This window comes from Osmerus eperlanus, chromosome 8, assembly GCF_963692335.1.
Source record: "Osmerus eperlanus chromosome 8, fOsmEpe2.1, whole genome shotgun sequence".
Lineage (NCBI taxonomy): Eukaryota > Metazoa > Chordata > Actinopteri > Osmeriformes > Osmeridae > Osmerus > Osmerus eperlanus.
The window spans coordinates 17,973,048-17,991,364 of record NC_085025.1 but is presented as its reverse complement, the minus strand read 5'-3'; the positions used below and the strand labels follow the sequence as shown (position 1 = coordinate 17,991,364).

Genomic DNA, 18,317 nt, shown 5'->3' with positions numbered 1-18,317 from the left:
GAGTTTCTATAGCCTAATAGTGCATTGTTCGCAACACGCTTGGAAAAAGGGATATGAATAGGGGCCTGTGCCCCAGTACAGTTTTATGTCTAACAACGCCACTGACTTAACAGTTAATGCTAGACAACTAGCAACTTTCACTCTGATAGAACTAGAACAAATAGTTTAACAAACATGTATATAGTTATAGTTAATATTTTCTTAAAATACTGGGACATTATAGACTATGTACGCACGCCACGGATTAAAAGGCTTGGTAGTCAAAGCTAGGTAGACCCAGAGCCATTTAAAAAGAGAGTTGGGACACTTCCATAGACATCCATTGTCATCGAAGAAGGCAGAAGTAAAGCGTTTGCAACCTATAGTCCCAAACATTGTATTTTGCAACGTTCAATCCCATTCATGTTCAGTGTTACGAATCAAGTTAGCTGTTTTGAAAATAGTTTTAAAATCATGCAGTAATTTGATCAATTTACCAGCTAACTTGCTTCATCACACTGAACATGAATGGCGTAATAGTTTGTGAAAGACCCAGAGAAACACAAATATCCGACGAGACAAAATCCCGGACAATTTTGGAATCCCTGCCGGATGCATTTTTTAGGTCTCGAAAAGAGGACATCTGGTCACCCAAATTTTAGCCTATATAGCCAGCTTTACTTAAAGTTTATTGTAAGATATAGCTTGTTAGATTCTAAATGCACATCTGATTAGAGCTTGCAACAATGAATTGCAGATTGAAGGCTCCCCAATCGTCCAGCTAGCTGTCGACGCTCGGCGGGAATTTCAGGTCCACTCACTAAAAACAAACTTGACCCTCTCACTGCACATATTGCATAATAAAATGTTTTATTGAATGCAATTTGTTGCCTTGTATATTCTGTTCTATTTACCAAACTCCTTTCTTGTCTTAAATTGAGCTGGTGTGAGTTACAGTATGGTAGCTAGCATATCCATTTCTAGCTCTGCTTCACAATCGCTGCCTAGTGTTATAAGTTAATGTAATACATAAATGTTAATAAAGTATCAGACATATACATAATACAACACACCAGTAACCAATTGATATTATGTGTTAATATACCGAAAATGTCAGTAAATCGAGATGCTGCTACTGTCCGTCTTGTTGAAAACCATTCAAACAGGTTGGCAGCAGTGTTTTTTTTGCGAGCTTCTTGAACCAAGTGATCACGTGTCGGCGAGATCAAAGAGTGTTGTAACTCTCTTTTTATATGGCTCTGGCCATATAAAAGCGAATCGTCGCTCGTGCGTCATTATGCTATGTTCACATCGTGCAGTCGCGACTCCGTGACTTGCTTTCCATGTGAAATCAATGGTATGCTTCACTTCATCGCACTGTTGTTCCGTGTATCGACAAAAGCCCGTCACTCGCGCACTGTGCTCGAAAATTATTTTTCAAGTTCGCACATACCTATTTCTAGGCGCAAATGCGAGTGAAATACTCGCACTGTAGAGCCCTGCGTTAACGCAAACCCATTTTAACGGCGTCAATTTTTTATTGTGAGATTAACATTCTTTTTGGCCTAGCAAACTTTGTAGTTCTTTTTCACATGCTGTTGCAACAACTACTGACGTTAGAAAAACTACAACACCACACCGGATCTAGGTAGACCGGAAACAAAACAACAGGCACGCCGCACACACTTGTTTGGGCTTGTGAGCCGGCTAAAGAGTAGTAGGCTAACGTTACGTTTTCAGTGGATGGCGAGCGCGAGACGCCGAAATGGATGCCAATAAGATTCTGAATGGAAAGTTTACTTTTAAAAAGTTGTGACCAAAGTGATCTGTGTGTTTTGTCGTTGTGAACTGAGCTATCATCGCAGCACGTCCAGTCTGAAATACCACTTGATGGCCAAGCACACAGCTGATGCGAATTCTCCGCCCCCTCTTCAAAGCCAGGCGATTTGCAATGTTGTTTTCAATATATAAAAAAAAACATTTGCACCAAGCAATCCGATCCACTTTTCCATGTTAATAAGAGCATTAAAATGAGAAAAAATAATGGGACAAAAAGAAATCAAGGGACATTTAGAATAGATAAAAATGTGCGATTAATCGCGAGTTAACTATGACAATGTGATTAATCGCGATTAAATATTTTAATCGTTTGACAGCACTACTATCATCTAATCATGGTCCAGTCTGTGCTTAAGTCAGTCACTAACAGGAGGTCTTGAGTGCATGGAAACGTGTTCTCAACATGGTTCTGCCAGTATTCACAACCTTACTAAACCATCCTGCTCTTCTCTTCAGAGTCTGTAGAACTGCACATCTGTGCGGGTACAGTCTGTCAGATGAGGGGGAGGGGGGGGATTTAGCTCCTACTCTCAACCGAGCCATGACTGTTTACTAGGGGTGCACCGATCCGATATTAAGATCGGATATTGGCCCCGATACTGACAAATAGCTGGATCGGGGATCCATCCATTTTTCTTTCCCAGCACATCCTATGTCATTTGTCAGCAGCATGAGTTAACCGAACCTTTTAGATGCGTTGCGTGAGTTCTAAATATTTCCGACGGTCCCCACAGCAAGCATAATGGTTGTAACAATGATACTAGCATGCTAGTGTTACTTGTTAGCCTTCTCATTAGCACATATTGAAGCCGTACAGCGTTTGACGCATAGTTTTTGTCTATCGGAAAATATTCAGTTGGAATTTTCGAAATTGCATATGCGACGTTACCCTGTGAGACCCGCATTCGAACGATCACATGTGCGACGCTACTCCTGCTACACTGTAGATTCTACAGTATAGTAGAGTTGTTGAGCTGCAGGAATTCGGCGTGCTCCTAGCATTGTGCTTTTGGATGTGCTTGATTAAATTGGTAGGATTGTACTTTGCAATACTTCCACCACCCCTCAAATCATTTACTTTGCTAACAGCCGACGAACTAGTTGGCTAGTAATATATCCACACAGCCGACTCTTTGGCTCGCTCCATGTTGCTTTTAAGTTTAGCTATCTGTCCACTGGTTGAACACTAGCTGTACACCGCACGGTGCAATGCTTCAAGATAAAAACTTCCATGGTTCACACACCAGCAACAACAAATGCATATGAATTCAATTTATTTATTTATTTATTTACATTTTTACAATGTTTGGTAACTGTTTGATTACTATTGTATGTTTGACCAATACACTATTTTGTTTCTACTGCTACATTTGATTTATTTTAATACATTTGATTACTTTCTATTTTCGCATTTTGAATGCACAATTGATTTTTAAATAAGAATTCAGTACATTACATTTGTTATTTTCTCTTAGTTAGGAAAGTCTGGCGCCTTTAGTCTTTTCCACATGTTGGAAGGAAGGTATAAGGTGGGAGGTATACAGTTTATTATTAATTCAACAACGGTATCGGATCGGTATTGGGTATCGACAGATACACAAAGCCCAGGCATCGGTATCGGGACTGAAAAAGTTGGATCGGTGCATCCCTACTGTTTACCCAGGGAGAATTTATACAACCTCCCAACCTTCAGCGTGAGTTGGAGAGCCTTGTTACAGCCCTGTTGCTTCCTCATTTTGTGTGTGACTGCGCCCAGCAGAGGGCACGTAGACCCCCCCCACCCCCCACACACAAACACACACTCTGTGTGGCTGTAAATCACTCCAGAGCAGTGGTTTCAGGTGCATAATGTCCTGGTGTCAGTTAAGAGGTATTTTGGCCCCAATGGCTGCCAGCTATAGGCTAACATTATCACAGAAGTTACTCCTGTAGCCTACACTTCATGTAGTATTTCTGGCAGGCTGCCCGACACTGTTTATAGCCTGGCCGGGGTCAAGTTGGACAGCTCTAATAACCCTGCACACACTCACCGTTTAATCCATAAATCCCCCCCCCCCCCCCCCCCACTGAAACTAAGTTTGAACCCGATATTTCGGAGCAGGTTAATGTAATAGCTAATGTAATATTGCACAAATGTTCGTCCTATTTCCCATAAAGCACCAAGTATGTTCTAAATGGCATAAATGCTCCCAATTAATAATTGACGTAACAACTTCTTGTAAATGGTCAGTAGCCTAGCCTATCGATTAAGGTAGGCCACTCTAAAGCATGTACACTGTCTGCTTCATTTGATCTTGATAGGTTAAGCATTCTGTAGAAAATAATAACAATAAACCCACTATGTATTAATTAAAACTCCTTCAGCATAATAATGCACCTAAAATACAAACGTGAGCAAGGGCAGTAATCGCTATCGAATCAACAGACATGTGCAATTTGGCTAGCAGGGGAAGAATACAAACAATGAAAATCACCAGTTAACTTAATTTAAATTTGCAAGAACTATAGACTAATACAACAACATGCTTAAATGAACTGACAACATAAGTTATACGACTTACAGTTCTCAAGGACGCAGACACGCAATCGTGGTGGTCCGCCACGGCAAAATCAACATAGAGGAAACACTGGGCTTAATGCTAAAATCCTTGAGTGACTGTACTGGCCTGAAACGGCAAAGACAAAGTACCACCAGGCCTATTGAGTCGAACATGTCATAAACTTGCCAGTTAGCCAGAACCTCCAGAAGTTTAAGATAAGTGCTTATAGAGTCTTATTTCTGGGTCCTGTTGACTGTTGTATAAGATATCAATCCTTCTCCCTTTCTTTTGTGATCTGAATAAGGATTGTGTCAATATAGTTATGATCCTGGGTACACAGGATCATTTCAATTGTCAAAGTGCTCATTTGTTATTCCAAGCTGTGGTTTTCACTGTCAGGGCAGGAGCGGGCAGGCTTTTGTGCTCGCTGGTGAACGTTTTCCCTCACAGCTGTAGTATTTATCAAGCAGGGGGTGTTCGAGTGACTGGTCCTCTTGTGACTGTATGGCTCCATTTTGTTATATTAGCCCTTACGTTTATCACAGCAAAGTTATTTGGATATAGCAAACATTCTTTTGTTCTTTAAAAAAACATTTTTTATTTTATTTATATTCCATCCCTATTGTAGATGTGGCTTCCTCATGTTCTCTCTCCGTGCTCCTGCAGATGCGCCCTCCACAGAGCAACAGGAGCTGTTCACTCAAAAGCTGCAGCAGTGCTGCATGCTGTTCGACTTCATGGACTCGGTCACCGACCTGAAGAGCAAGGAGATCAAGAGGGCCACACTCAATGAGTTGGTAGACTACGTGTCCACCAACAGAGGTGTGCTGGTGGAGTCTGCCTATCCAGAGATCTCCAATATGGTGAGGAACCCATATCCCCTTATTAGACATGTTGGCTTCTTCTAATACTGGATGCTAGGTCAAATAAAGACGCTTTGTGAGATTTGTGGGGGCTTGATGAGAAGTATCTAATATCAGGAACCATGTTAGAATGAAAGGAGTAGTAGCCTTGACACTGTCAAACAGCATGATGCTGCAGCAGCAGTGAATGCTGTGAGCGAGGGATCACAGAAAGAGGGTGCACTTCCCCACACACTTTTACTTTTAGGCCACCATACATTTTCAGTGTCCCAATTCCTTACAACCCCCCTGAGGGTGTGCTATCATAGCACCACACACATATAAAAATTAGATGAGTATTTCTGGCTTGAAGAGTTGCCATAATTTCCTGCACTAGCAATTTTTCAGTTTACTTGAATCCGGGTAGATGAACAATCCTGGGGCAGGAGATAGGGAGGGATCCTGGGGCAGGAAGAAGGAACACTGGGGCAGGAGAGAGGGAGGAACACTGGAGCAGGAGTGTGAGGTAATGAAATAGACTGGGGTAGCGCCTGACAAAGCCTTCCATGCAGTCTTAATCAGGCCTCGTCCCTTTGCCCTGAATCAGAGCCACAGAGAAGTCCCAGTCAGGTCCAGTGACTGTTCAGTGACTTCAGCTTGCTTCCAACCGGTACAGATACAATATGCCAAGATGCAGGACCAAGAGATTTAAAAAGCTAATTTGTCTCTGATTCGAATTGCCCTTTTGAATCACATTGTAATTTTCAGTTTTTTTTGTGTGAATTGTTTGTGTGTTGATTTGTGTGTAATTGTTGACAATTACTGTATTTACCGCTGGCTGGGCAACCAGTTGACCCATGGGGATAATAAAGATGACCTTGATGCCATGCTAGCCTTCTCCACTCAGCGTTGCCAATTCAAGATGGCCACTAAAAAGTGTTTGTGCGTCACAGTAGCGACGGGCTCAGCCTAAATTAACCTTTGTGTCAGGGATGGAGATTGGTTGGTGTAATGGGAGAGGTGGGTAATCGGGAGAATCGGGAGAGTTCCCGGTGGGCCGCTTCACTTTTGGGCCGGTCGAGGATTATTTTTTTTTGGACATTTGTCACGTTAGTCTATCTTTTCTTAAAGTAGGCTACACACGTTCCGCATTCTGACACCTCAGCCTCTGCATGGGTTGTACCATGTGAGGGAGTTCTCCCCTCCCAAATAGAGTTGGTTTGGTCCATAGCGCGTCTTTTCCTAAAAATGTTCTCAGATCAGCTACCGATAGCTGGGACGGGCGGCCCTACCGTAACGATACGCGTCATGGGGAATGGATGGGAGCAGGGCCGGAGTGATGGCATCACAAGACAAGGTTTTACCAATTGAAAAACGTCTGTTTATTTTACATAAAGCTCAAAAAGTATTTTGCGCTCAAGTAATGGCCAAAAAATGTTGCGCGCTCGCATTAAGTGTAGAAGTGCCTATCTTACATCACATCAGACACATACGTCCTAGGTTGGGGCAAAGCTCCGAATGTTTACAACGTCTGGCTCCATGCCTGATTAACACTCGGATTGTTAAGCAGTCTCAAAAATTGTATCAATATAAAAAATAATACAATCCCCTTCTGTAATGATACCCCCCAGAAAAGTTCACTGCACCCACAGTCAAAGCAGGCTGCATCCGCCCCTGTTTGGTATACAAAAAAAAGGGCCGGTCATGGGCCTGAAACTCCCGGGCTGAAAAGTGGCCCCACTCCGGCCCTGGCCAATCGGATTGGTTTCTTGTTTCTTGTAACTTAGCAACTGTTGCTCATGGTAAACATGTCTAGGTTTTACAATTTCAAGATGGAGGAGAAACTTATCGTATGTGTCTGAACACCCAGTTCTGTTCAGAACAAAGTTACGTAATGTGACAAGCCTGAATTTAAAGATTACATAAAACTAATAATTCATGGTGCAGGGTTGCCGACGTTGTCAGTGTCCCTAGTATGTTTTTATACTTTTAAATTCAGTCTGGTCACATTACGTGACTGTTCTGTGCCACTGCTAGCTCGCTAGCCCAGCCTACAAACGACTGGTTGAGTGACCGGTGGCGTAAGATGTATTCTACTGTCATCTTGCACTAGTAAAATCTTGCACTTACATAAATGTTGTGTAAAAGTGGTATTTTGATCGATATTGTGAGTACATGAACCCAAGTCTGCACGCTTGGCCATGACTACAACAGTGACCTTAGAGAACTACAACTCTGTATTAACTTGTCTAACACGCCCCCGAGTGTGGTGTACTGTGGGAAGGCTAGCGGTGCAGAGCGTTAAAAAACGCTGTAGTGGACACGCACCGTTAAGCTCCCTTATTATTCACACATGAACAGAAATCAGAAGGTGTTGGCAGCTTGTGTTCAGGGGCGGGGGGGGGGGGGGGGTTCAGGTGGTGACAGAGGGAAGCTAAAGTAAGGGTGGGGTGATGCACCCCCCCCTCCAAGCACCCACACACACACCCTAACCCCTCTCTGGGATTCTCCACCTTCTGCTGCCCCTGCTAATTAAGGAGTGGGTGTTTTAGGTGCAGTCTATTATGCCGGAGCAACAAGGAGCACTTTGATCATTGAAGCAATGGGAAATTACAAGCAGCCTCATCACAGATGTAGCCCCATAAAGGGGCGGCTCTCTGACGTAACAACTTATTGTAAATGGTCAGTAGCCTGGTCTATCGATTAAGGTAGAACACTCTGAAGCATGTACACTGCCTGCTTCATTTGATCTTGATAGGCTAAGCATTCTGTAGCAAATAATAACAATAAACCCACTTTTTATTAATTAAAACTACTTCAGCATAATAATGCACCTAAAATACAAACCTGAGCAAGGGCAGCAATCGCTATCGAATCAACAGACATGTGCAATTTAGCTAGCAGGGGAAGAATACAAACAACGAAAATCACCAGTTAACTTGATTTATATTGCAAGAACTATAGACTTATACAATAACAGGCTTAAATGAACTGACAACATAAGTTATACGACTTACAGTTCTCAAGGACGCACACACGCAATCTCAACTGCCGTGTGAAGCGCGTGTCCGTGCAATTCTCCGACATGCACTCTAACAATCACTGCTGATAGACGGCCTAAAATTTTGTACAGCCTGATTTCTGATACCGTGGCGGCAGAGATTTAGCCATAGAGGAAACACTGCACTATAAATTATCATTCCAGGTTAAGAATACTAATGGATGCTGCGTTGGAAATTGTAAATCAAACTTTTGTCAGCATCTTGAGTGGAAATTTCATTTGCATTTGTACAGGTGTATTCGTGCACGTCGGGCTGGCCCTCGCAGCAGAACAACAGTTTAGTGGCCACTCTGTCCATTCGCGCACCTCACAGTTGCGTATTGATCAGACAAGAAGACACGCTTATCAACTCGATTAGGCCTACTATTGATCAAAACAGAACGAGGGTTCGGCTGTAGCCTACTTGAAACATACTATTGAGACAATATTCGCTGACATGCATTGCACGCGTGAAGAACACGTATTTTTTTCTTTTCTTCATCAAGGACTTTTTTTTGTCTTTGGCTCTCGGGATTTGTCATTGGCGCCCGGGAAAACGGCTTTGGCGCGCGCCAAAATTTTCTCTATGCAGGAAAAACCCTGCTCTCTCTTTCTTCTAAATCTCCCCAGCCCGCGAGACTGGGATTACACAGTGTCGTTTCAGAAGTCAGCAATGTTCTCTCTCCACCCCCCGTCTCCTGGTTTTCTGCTGCTCCTGCTTTCTTTCTAGCCGTTTCTAGATGTCTGGTTTCCCCCGGTGTGATTGAGTCTCTGCACTCTCACACTGTCCCCTCGACCCCCTACATACAGAAAGCAGCCTGACAAGTCCACACGATGATTCACTCACAGCTCAGTCCTGAATACAAACCTACCTGAAGGAACATGATTTGTTCCTTTTCTCTTGATGCCACTTTCTCTTGATCCCCCCCATTATTACATCTAACATCCAAAACACCTGGTTACCTGTTAGGGTCACCTTGCCATGATTGTCAGAAGTAGGATAATGTCTGTGCCCACGTTTCTATATCATCAGTGTTCATGGTTGGGTAATTGAATGGACATGTCTAATGTGTGTTTGTGTGCGTGTGTGGAGCCAGTTACATAACCCTCTATGTCAGCTGGATGGAGCTTGTTCGAGTGTGGGCGACACACAGCATACTCTCACACGGGTGTGTGTCAGGGTTGACAGATACAATAGGCTATTTTTGGAAAACGATTTTGATACTTCAGTTATGCTGAACAGCACAGAAAAAGTGAATTTATATTAGAAATTACAATCTTTATATTTGTGTGTGTAGTTCCCTCCAGTGTAGCACTGAGGCTGAACATCCCTCTCCTATGGTCCACGCTCACATGACAACACGCCAGCCAACAAGGTGCACCTCGCTAGGAAAGGCAGTACTCCTGTGAGTGCTGCTAGGGCCAGCTCTCTCATCCTCATCAGCTAGCAGCTGAGCATGGTCAGCACAATCACTCAGACCTCCTCCACCATGGGGTTTCATTTGGGCCTCTTACTCAAATGAGTGTCCTCTTATCAACCAGGTTGGGATCAGCAATACAAAGGGTTGGTTGAACAATGAGTACATCCCACTTTGGCCGGCCCACATAGTTCAAAATGTTCCATTGCGCATGGTCTCTGAATGTCACTAATTGGGATCGTGGGCGAGGGTGTCTCCTGCCCTGTCCTTCAGCCTCCCAGAGGACGCGGGCTGGAGATAAAAGGCTTTGTTGCCAATGGTGGCCGTTGTCAGGCCTCTTATCCCCTATCCATGGCAGGACTGGCCCATCCTAATGAGACTAGACGCGATTAAGACCAGAGAGAGGGAGCAAGGAGGAAGTGTACAGATGGAGGGAGGGAAAGAATGAGGGGAGGGAGGGAATGAGGGAGGGAATGAAATGAGGGAAAGAGGAAGCAAGGCAAAACGTAAAGAGAGGTTGAAACAGGCGAGCGTGGCAGCTCTCCAGCTGCACCTGCACATAGAGCCCCGGGACCTGTGCAAGGTATTCTGGGTCTAAGAGAGGTGCTTGCTGAAAGAACCAGGAATTAGCAGGGCTTCAGGCAGCTTCATGCCTTGTCCAACACACCAGCACCATTTAGAAATTGCTTTTCAGTTAAGCAAAAAGATTAATCATCCCGTCTTTTAAAACAATTTGATGTGATGAAACAAACATCTGGCATTTTCTTGCAGTGACTCTTATTTTTTTTCAGTTTCTGTGAAGTGTTAATAAATGTCAACAAGAAAGGTTTTGGTGAAACACATTGGACCTGCTCTTGACGTTATTGCTATTTTGGGATAAATTAGGGGTACTTTAGTTGCTTGTTGACAGGCTTGGGTTAACTAGTGGTCATCTCGGGAGGGGCTCTATATCTTCTAATTTTAAGTATAACATATATATATATACATACAGTATATTATAAAAACTATTAGCTTGTAGTGTGTTTTGTGGTCTTAATTTATTTATGTTTTTTTAAAGGAGGGGTACCAGGCTGTGTGTGTCTGTCCTTCCAGCTCCCCCACACTGTTGCTCATCCGTCCCGGGGTGTGAGTGGGAGGGATGTGTGGCACGCTGCTCTTGACGACACCAAAGTGGGACTCCGCTATATTCTAGATTGCCTACGTTTTTCCTCATCCCCCCCTCTCCATCATCTCTCAGTCTTTCCTTCTGACTTGCCTTTCTAAAAACCTATTTTCTATTATTTCCATTTCTCTTCAATACTCTGCCTCCAAATCTCTCCCTCCACCTGTCTCCCCCCATCTCTCCTCCCTCTCTCACACATCCTCGCAGAAGCATATCCAGAACCCTGTTGCTTTAGAAACCTTGGCTTGTGAAACCAGCAAAGTGTTTCCACAACCCGCACATCAAAAGACGGGCGAGCCGTTATCTTTAATGGGGTACACATCATTTGCAGTGCACTCTGGGAAAGCGGGCCAGAAAAAGCTGCGGTCATGAAAAAGTAGTATATAGCTAATGGGTGGAAATGTGTTGCATATTTTTCATTGGCTAGTACAAACCAAGTAAGTTTGTTTTTTTCACTCACTGTGAATTGGAATGTAGGTCGATCTCATTCTGGTGGGATTCCACCAAAAGGCACATCTTTAGAAGTTTCCAAAAGCAACAGAATATTGTTGCACTATAAGTTGCACTCAGAGCTCTGCTGCATGTCAGACAGTGGGTTACTGCCAGCCACTACTTTTCTTTGCCACTCTCCTCGGCCATTAGTGTCACTTGGATGTTCAGGCTGGTCATTGTCTCTTTTGTGTGCATAGACGCGCACACACACCCCAAGATTTGTCTGAACGGTAGCTCTTCTGCCAGCGTCTACTGTGTGTGTCACTTCCAATTTCCCCAAGGCTAAAAATATCTTGCTGTGATTGTAGCAGTGATGACCTGCCTACAAACCTTGTCTCTAGCACTGCATTTTAATAAGAACATGGGGTTGATTTGGAATCCAGAATGGCTGCTGCTCACTCTTTCCAATTTCATTCATTAATTCTGTATCCATCATCGCTGTATTGAAACACGCTGAGTCACAATCAAGGAAAAAGGAAGTTGTACGATCACTCTAAATCACGGTTGGTTTATGCAAAACTATGATTGACTCACATGCTTGTCAGTGCTGTGCACTGTGAATCACTCATTTTTGCCCTGACAGAATGAGTCATAATAACTCAACACTGCTACAGGTGCCCAAGCCCATTGCCCTCTGGTTAACCGCATTTACATTTAGTCATTTAGCAGACGCTCTTATCCAGAGCGACTTACAGTAAGTACAGGGACATTCTCCCAGAGGCAAGTAGGGTGAAGTGCCTTGCCCAAGGTCACAACGTCATTTTGCACGGAATCGAACCAACAACCTTCTGATTAATAGCCCGACTCCCTAACCGCTCAGCCATCTGACTCCCCAATCAATCTATGGCGAAATAAAGAAATACTATATATGTGCAATAATATCTCAGATCTCAACCACCTTTTCAGTCTAAGTTTTGAAGGAGACTGTGAAAGTTGACCAGAAATAGAATGACATCCCTTGGTCTAAGGAGACAGGATTGTGAGAGCTTGTAGCCTAGGCTCTCCACTCCACCTGGAAGGCTCCTGCAGAAAGCTGGCTCCCAACGGCTTCCTGCTGCTAGAAATAGGCCAAAGAGAGCAGCCCAGAATTCCACCCTGAATGTGTGGAGGGAGGAGGACCAGGAGACAAGATGGGGGAGGAAGATGCCAGTTCTTTGCCCTTGCGGCACTCTCTGCTTCCGTTTCTCTTTCTCTGTCTTTCCTTCTCTCTATCTCTCCCTCTCTCTATCTGTCTCTCTCTTTCTCTCTCTCCTTCCCTCTTTTGGTAATGGACCCTCCTTATTTATTCTCCCCAGGAGGCCATGCCATTTTCCTGTGCGTCCTCTAGAGCTAGAGCAATGGTTGGAGACTAGTGGTCTTAGCCAAACCTCTGGTAATGCGCTGATTAGTTTATATTTAATAGATGAATAGGCCTAGACTAAATGCTCCACAGGGGTTTGATAGATGCATTTATTCAGTATTTTGTATTTTGGTGTATAGTTCCTAACACTGTGTGCTTCCTTTCCCTTTGCCATGCTTTGGTGTGATAATGTCTCTCTGTAATAGGTATTAAACAGCAGTTTAATACATTAATACAACATTCCTATTACTGGAATGGGTCACTTCCTGGCCTTGTCTTATTCATGTGTTCTCGGACCATAGCAGCATAGGCGTTCAGCACACTTACCATATTCTAGGTCACAAGACACAGGCTTTCAGTTCAAATGACCCTGTGGTCATTCTATTCAAATGTGTCTGAGTTCAGTGCTACAGTAAGAATGAGTGAGAAAGCAGCATGCTATCTTAACCTCACCAGTACTTGAATGAATGTGGCTTGTCGGCTCAGAGGGACTTCAGCAGCGGAACCTGAGGATTAATTTGTCCTTGTCGTCTGTACAAATCTTTCGCAAGTCTAATGTATTACAAACTCCTCAAAAAAAGTTCGGAAACGTTATTTCGGTCGATTATTTCTCCCCTTCAATAATTGGTCGTCGTTGTCATCTGCCGCTTGTCCGGGGGTCAGGTCGCGGGGGCAGCAACCTAAGCAGGGAGGCCCAGACTTCCCTCTTCCCGGCCACTTCCACCAGCTCTTCCTGGGGGACCCCGAGGCGTTCCCAGGCCAGCTGAGAGACATAGTCCCTCCAGCGTGTCCTGGGTCTTCTCCGGGGCCTCTTCCCAGTGGGATGTGCCCAGAACACCTCACCAGGGAGGCGTCCAGGAGGCATCCTGATCAGATGCCCGAGCCACCTCAACTGGCTCCTCTCAACGCGGAGGAGCAGCGGTTCTACTCTGAGCCCCTCCCGGATGACCGAGCTTCTCACCCTATCTCTAAGGGAGAGCCTGGAGAATACAATACCAATTGGTATTGTATTTTATATCGTTGGAAAGCCTGATTAGTCACCTTTACAATGAGGTACAACTTGTAAGGATCGTGCATTCGTGGAATGAGCAACACAGCTAACCGCGTGGGTAGCGGACCCAAAAGAATTGCCAAAATCCCCTGAAATATTCTTCTGTTGGTATTCACTCTCGTTTTGAGTTGCTTGGTGGATTGGATAATTGCACTCTCCCACAGTAATAAGGAAAAAACGACACATATTGGCCATTTTTACACTTTATTCATTTTACACTGTCAGGGACCTCAGTAGCGTGTGGGAAGATCCATACGCAGCCACAACAGCTTGGCACCTCCTCTTCATGCTGGTCACCAGCCTGGTCACACACTGCTGTGGGATGGCATCCCATTCCTCAACCAGAATTTGTCGCAAGTCAGCCAACATGTTTGCATTGGTCACCCTGGCACGTACAGCACGCCCAAGCTGACACCACTTGAAGCTCAAAATGAGAGTGTATTGCAGGGGAAGATTACTGGGGATTTTGGCAAATTCTTTGGGGCCGCTACCCACATGGTTAGCTGTGTTGCTCATTCCACGAATGCATGATCCTTACAAGTTGTACCTCGTTGTAAATGTGACTAATCAGGCTTTCCAATTATATAAAATACAATACCGGTTGGTATTATTGAAGGGGAGGAATAATCGATCGAAATAACGTTTCCGAACTTTTTTTGTGGAGTTTATTTGATTTGTCAACTGGGTGAAATTCCTGTGATTTGTGGACTGATCTCTTTATCATTGTTTGCAGCCATTTTATATCTCATGTTCTTTCTTTTTATTCCCAGATCAGCACCAATATATTCCGGACTCTTCCGCCAAGTGAAAACCCCGACTTTGACCCAGAGGAGGATGAGCCCACTCTTGAGGCCTCCTGGCCTCACATACAGGTGACATATCTGTGCTTAGCTACTGCACTGGAGAATTTGGGAGTTTTTTGGATCATAATCTGTAATATAAATACTACAGTCAGGGCTCAACATTAAAAAAAATTGGCACTGGCCCCATTGGGCCAGTGGGTTTGAAACTTACTGGCCCCAAGACAGTTTTTACTGGCCCCCCCTCCAAAAGTTGTAATTTATCATTGTTACAACAAAACCAAAGACTTATAAGTTGTGTTATTCTGTTAACATGTTTAACCATTTATTAAACACATCCTGGATATAAAAAGAACAAAAATGAAATCACATTTCTAGTGATAAAAAATTAAAAGGTAATAGTCAGCAAAACAATTGACTTTTAACCTCAAACATGACGTGATCTCTTCCCTGCTGACAGCCATCTCTGCACAACTCTGTCTGGCTGAAACTGAAACCTCTGGTCCCTCAATGCTAATATATAAAAGCTTCCATAGCATTTCATCAGTATGATACTAAGTACCCAAGTCGACACCATTCTTCTGCTGCAGTTCAATAGCCTGGGGGAACGAGACGAACGGCTGGCCCGTCTTAATTACGTGCTATGCCGTTGTTCTAAGTCGTGCAATAACACGATGGGCATCTACATTTAAATTCCTGACCAGCATGGTCAACGGCCTCGAAGATGGATTGTCAACCATCCGCTTAGCTGTCACGCAAACCAGGTGCTGTCTGCTAGCATGGCTGGTCAGGTATTGTTTTCGAAAATTGTCGGTGCCTCTGTAAAAATATCCACTTTTGTCTGCTTTAGACGGGAACATACGACAGACGACACAGTGCATCTTTGTTCCATAAAAAAAGTTGCTTCTGTTTGAGCTCGTAGCTCTACTTTGCTGCCATCTTCACTTTATTGTCTCGCGCCAGTCTCGCGCCAGTTGTTAAAAAATGTGAGAGATTAGAGAATTACAATTTGACAACCAGTCGTCATGCACTACTCAAGTCTTGATTTGCCAACTGTGCCCCCCACGAGCTGCAAAGTCATTTATTCATTAGACTTTTACGATGCAATTTTTTTTTTCAATCAATAATTTGCAGTGGCCCGATCGGGCCAGTGAGTTGCTAGTTTAACTGTCCCGACGTTACTTTTTACTGGCCCCGGGCCATCGTTATTGTCGAGCCCTGACAGTAATTTATTATTTCCATGTGAAATTAGAAGTACTGTGCTGGTCTGATGACTGAACTCTAATTATCACAATGATCTGCTTCTCCACCAGCTCGTCTATGAATTTCTCCTGCGTTTTCTGGAGAACCCAGACTTTCAGCCCAGCATTGCAAAGCGCTACATTGACCAGAAGTTCGTGTTGCAGGTATGTCTGTCGAGCCATTAATTTCCCAAACTATTACAATGACAAGTTTTGGTGTTGTTGTTTTCAGCTAAATTGTGTGTGTTATTTTTTATTCTTTGATGGAAGCTTTTGGCACTACTTTAAAAAGCTGCATCACACTCAAAAGGCCAGTGCTAAATACAAATCCTGCAGTCTTACAGGCTTCACTGAAACGTCTAAACATATCCTCTTCAAAAGCATTCTAGTACAATACATCAAACACAAACCATGATTGAATAATCTTCTGAAAGGGAAATCTATCTGGGGTGGTTGTGGCTATTTGATTTTGCTTTGAAAGAAGTGGCAGTTTTTAATTCTGTCTTTGAAAACCTCAGCTTGACACAAAAGAACAATGATGATTTAGATTCTCATCAAATAAAATAAAAACTCTTCTTGTTACCACCTGGTTAGAAGAAGATTATGTTTAAACAAAAGGCTTTCTGTGAGGCAGGCCACACCACAACCTCATTTGTTTGGAGCACATTATTGAGCTTCCCCTTATGCCGCTGGCCTTAATCCCCTCTGGGCTCTGTCTTTCCCAGAATGCAGTTTCACTAATGCTCCTCATCAAGAAGGAGGTAGAGGGTCCAGCCAGAGCCTCGCATGGGGGCTGTGGTTCCCTCCTGCCTGCCACTGCATCAGTCTCGGCTGGGCTAGGGGGTAACAAGCATGCACTGGAGCAAGTGACCGAACAGGGACACGACCTGGAATGCTGTCTGGAGCCGTCTGAGGTGCTAAGGCTGAGTTTCCATGATGTGAGCTCGGCATCGGAGGAGCTTTAAATAGCCGCTGTTGTTTACTTAGCAGGAAGGAACAGGGGACGGCAGTTGGGGGGGCGGGGGGGAAGGAGGAGTTTGGGTTGGTTTATTATCCTCTATCACCCCGCTCTCACTCAACGAGCCAGGCTTGGGAGGGTCAGGCTGTGAGACTAGTCCCAGCGGCTCTGTACCGGACTACTGCTTAGTGGACTCCTTTCATTCTGCTGTCAGGATGGGTCCTGGCATCTAAACCAGGGAGAGTGCTTCAGCCTGTAGGCGTCTGGTGATATATTTTTGAAAGTGTGTGTGAGTACAAAGCAGTAAGGAAGGAAGTTAGGCGTGTCATTACAGCTAGAGTGCCACTGTACCACAGAACAACTTCCTCTCAGAATGCTGACTTTGATGATCCTGAATCGAATAGGATCAACTAAACTCTTGCGTCTGATGGTTATCTTAAGCCTTTTCCTGCATCTACAGGGCTGATCATTGGACTCACAGCAACGGTTTGGCCTGTAGCTATCAGAAATTAGAAATGTCTCTGTCAATAGAATACCTATCATGCTGTCTTGACGGTGTGTGCTGGCTGTCGGGGAGGTGTGTGAGGCGGTGTTGGGATGGTGTGGGCTGTCAGGGTTGTCATGCTGCAGAGCTGCTGGGGCAGGAGCACTCAGACTCCTGTCAGAGATGTGGCCAGGGATGAGTAGGTGCCCTGCTGGGACCGGCGTCATGGCACCACGGTGATCACTCTGGCTGGCTGACCTGATGGACTTGGCCGACCTGATAGATGAAGGACTGACTTGACAGACAGACAGAGACATCCATACATCCATAACCACACCCTCAACCAGGTCCTGACTGGGACTGAAACACGGCCCAGGACTTTGAAACGCAGACCAGCCCACGACCGTGTATTATTTATATATATATATTTTATGCCGCGGACGTTTGACCGGCTGTTCTGGAAATCTCCCGACTCTCCCGACGGCCAGTCCAACCCTGCCCTCAACCCTACATCTGAACAAGCTGTTTGCGTCCTCAGCTCTCTTAAGCAGAAGTGTCAAAAGTATTCACATTCATTACTCAAGTAGAAGTATAGATACTAGGGTTTAAAAATACTTCTGTAGAAGTTGAAGTATCAATTCAAGCTTTTTACTCAAGTAAAAGTATAAAAGTACTGGTTTCAAAACTACTTAAAGTATAAAAGTAAAAGTAAGGAGAAGAAATGCCATTAAGGACAAAAGCTTAGGCACGGGTCTATAATGCACGACCCCACCCCCCCCCCACCCCCCCCATTTATTTTTCCAAAGGCCATAATGACTTGTTATATTGAAATGTTAATGTTGAAAAATTTGTGAAAATGAACGCATTTTAGTACAATGCAAATACATTAAAGAACCATATATGTTTAGCCTACTACTAAGCATTAACATGTGTTTCATTGAGCAGAAGATATGATGACTAGTTGCCTATAAGTATTGTAATGCTGCAAAAAGTCAAACTTCAGAGGCATGTTATCAATAGCCTTTATTCAAATTAGACGGCGAGTTTGTGAAAGCCATTAGCTTGTGGTAGCCTCCTTGGGTGCGCAGAGCTTGCAGCGCATTCTAAAGGAGTTGTTTTTGCATCCAAACAT

General features: G+C 44.1%; 1 protein-coding gene across 1 annotated transcript in view; it reads left to right on the top strand.

The window, feature by feature from the left end:
* ppp2r5a (protein phosphatase 2, regulatory subunit B', alpha isoform) overlaps nucleotides 1–18,317 on the top strand; it is a 94,701-nt gene that overhangs the window by 46,384 nt on the left and 30,000 nt on the right. Inside the window, exons 2-4 of the mRNA XM_062468327.1 lie at nucleotides 5,025–5,221; nucleotides 14,473–14,574; nucleotides 15,816–15,908. Of these exons, the coding sequence (XP_062324311.1) occupies nucleotides 5,025–5,221; nucleotides 14,473–14,574; nucleotides 15,816–15,908 (392 nt within the window). The remainder of the gene's footprint in view (nucleotides 1–5,024; nucleotides 5,222–14,472; nucleotides 14,575–15,815; nucleotides 15,909–18,317) is intronic.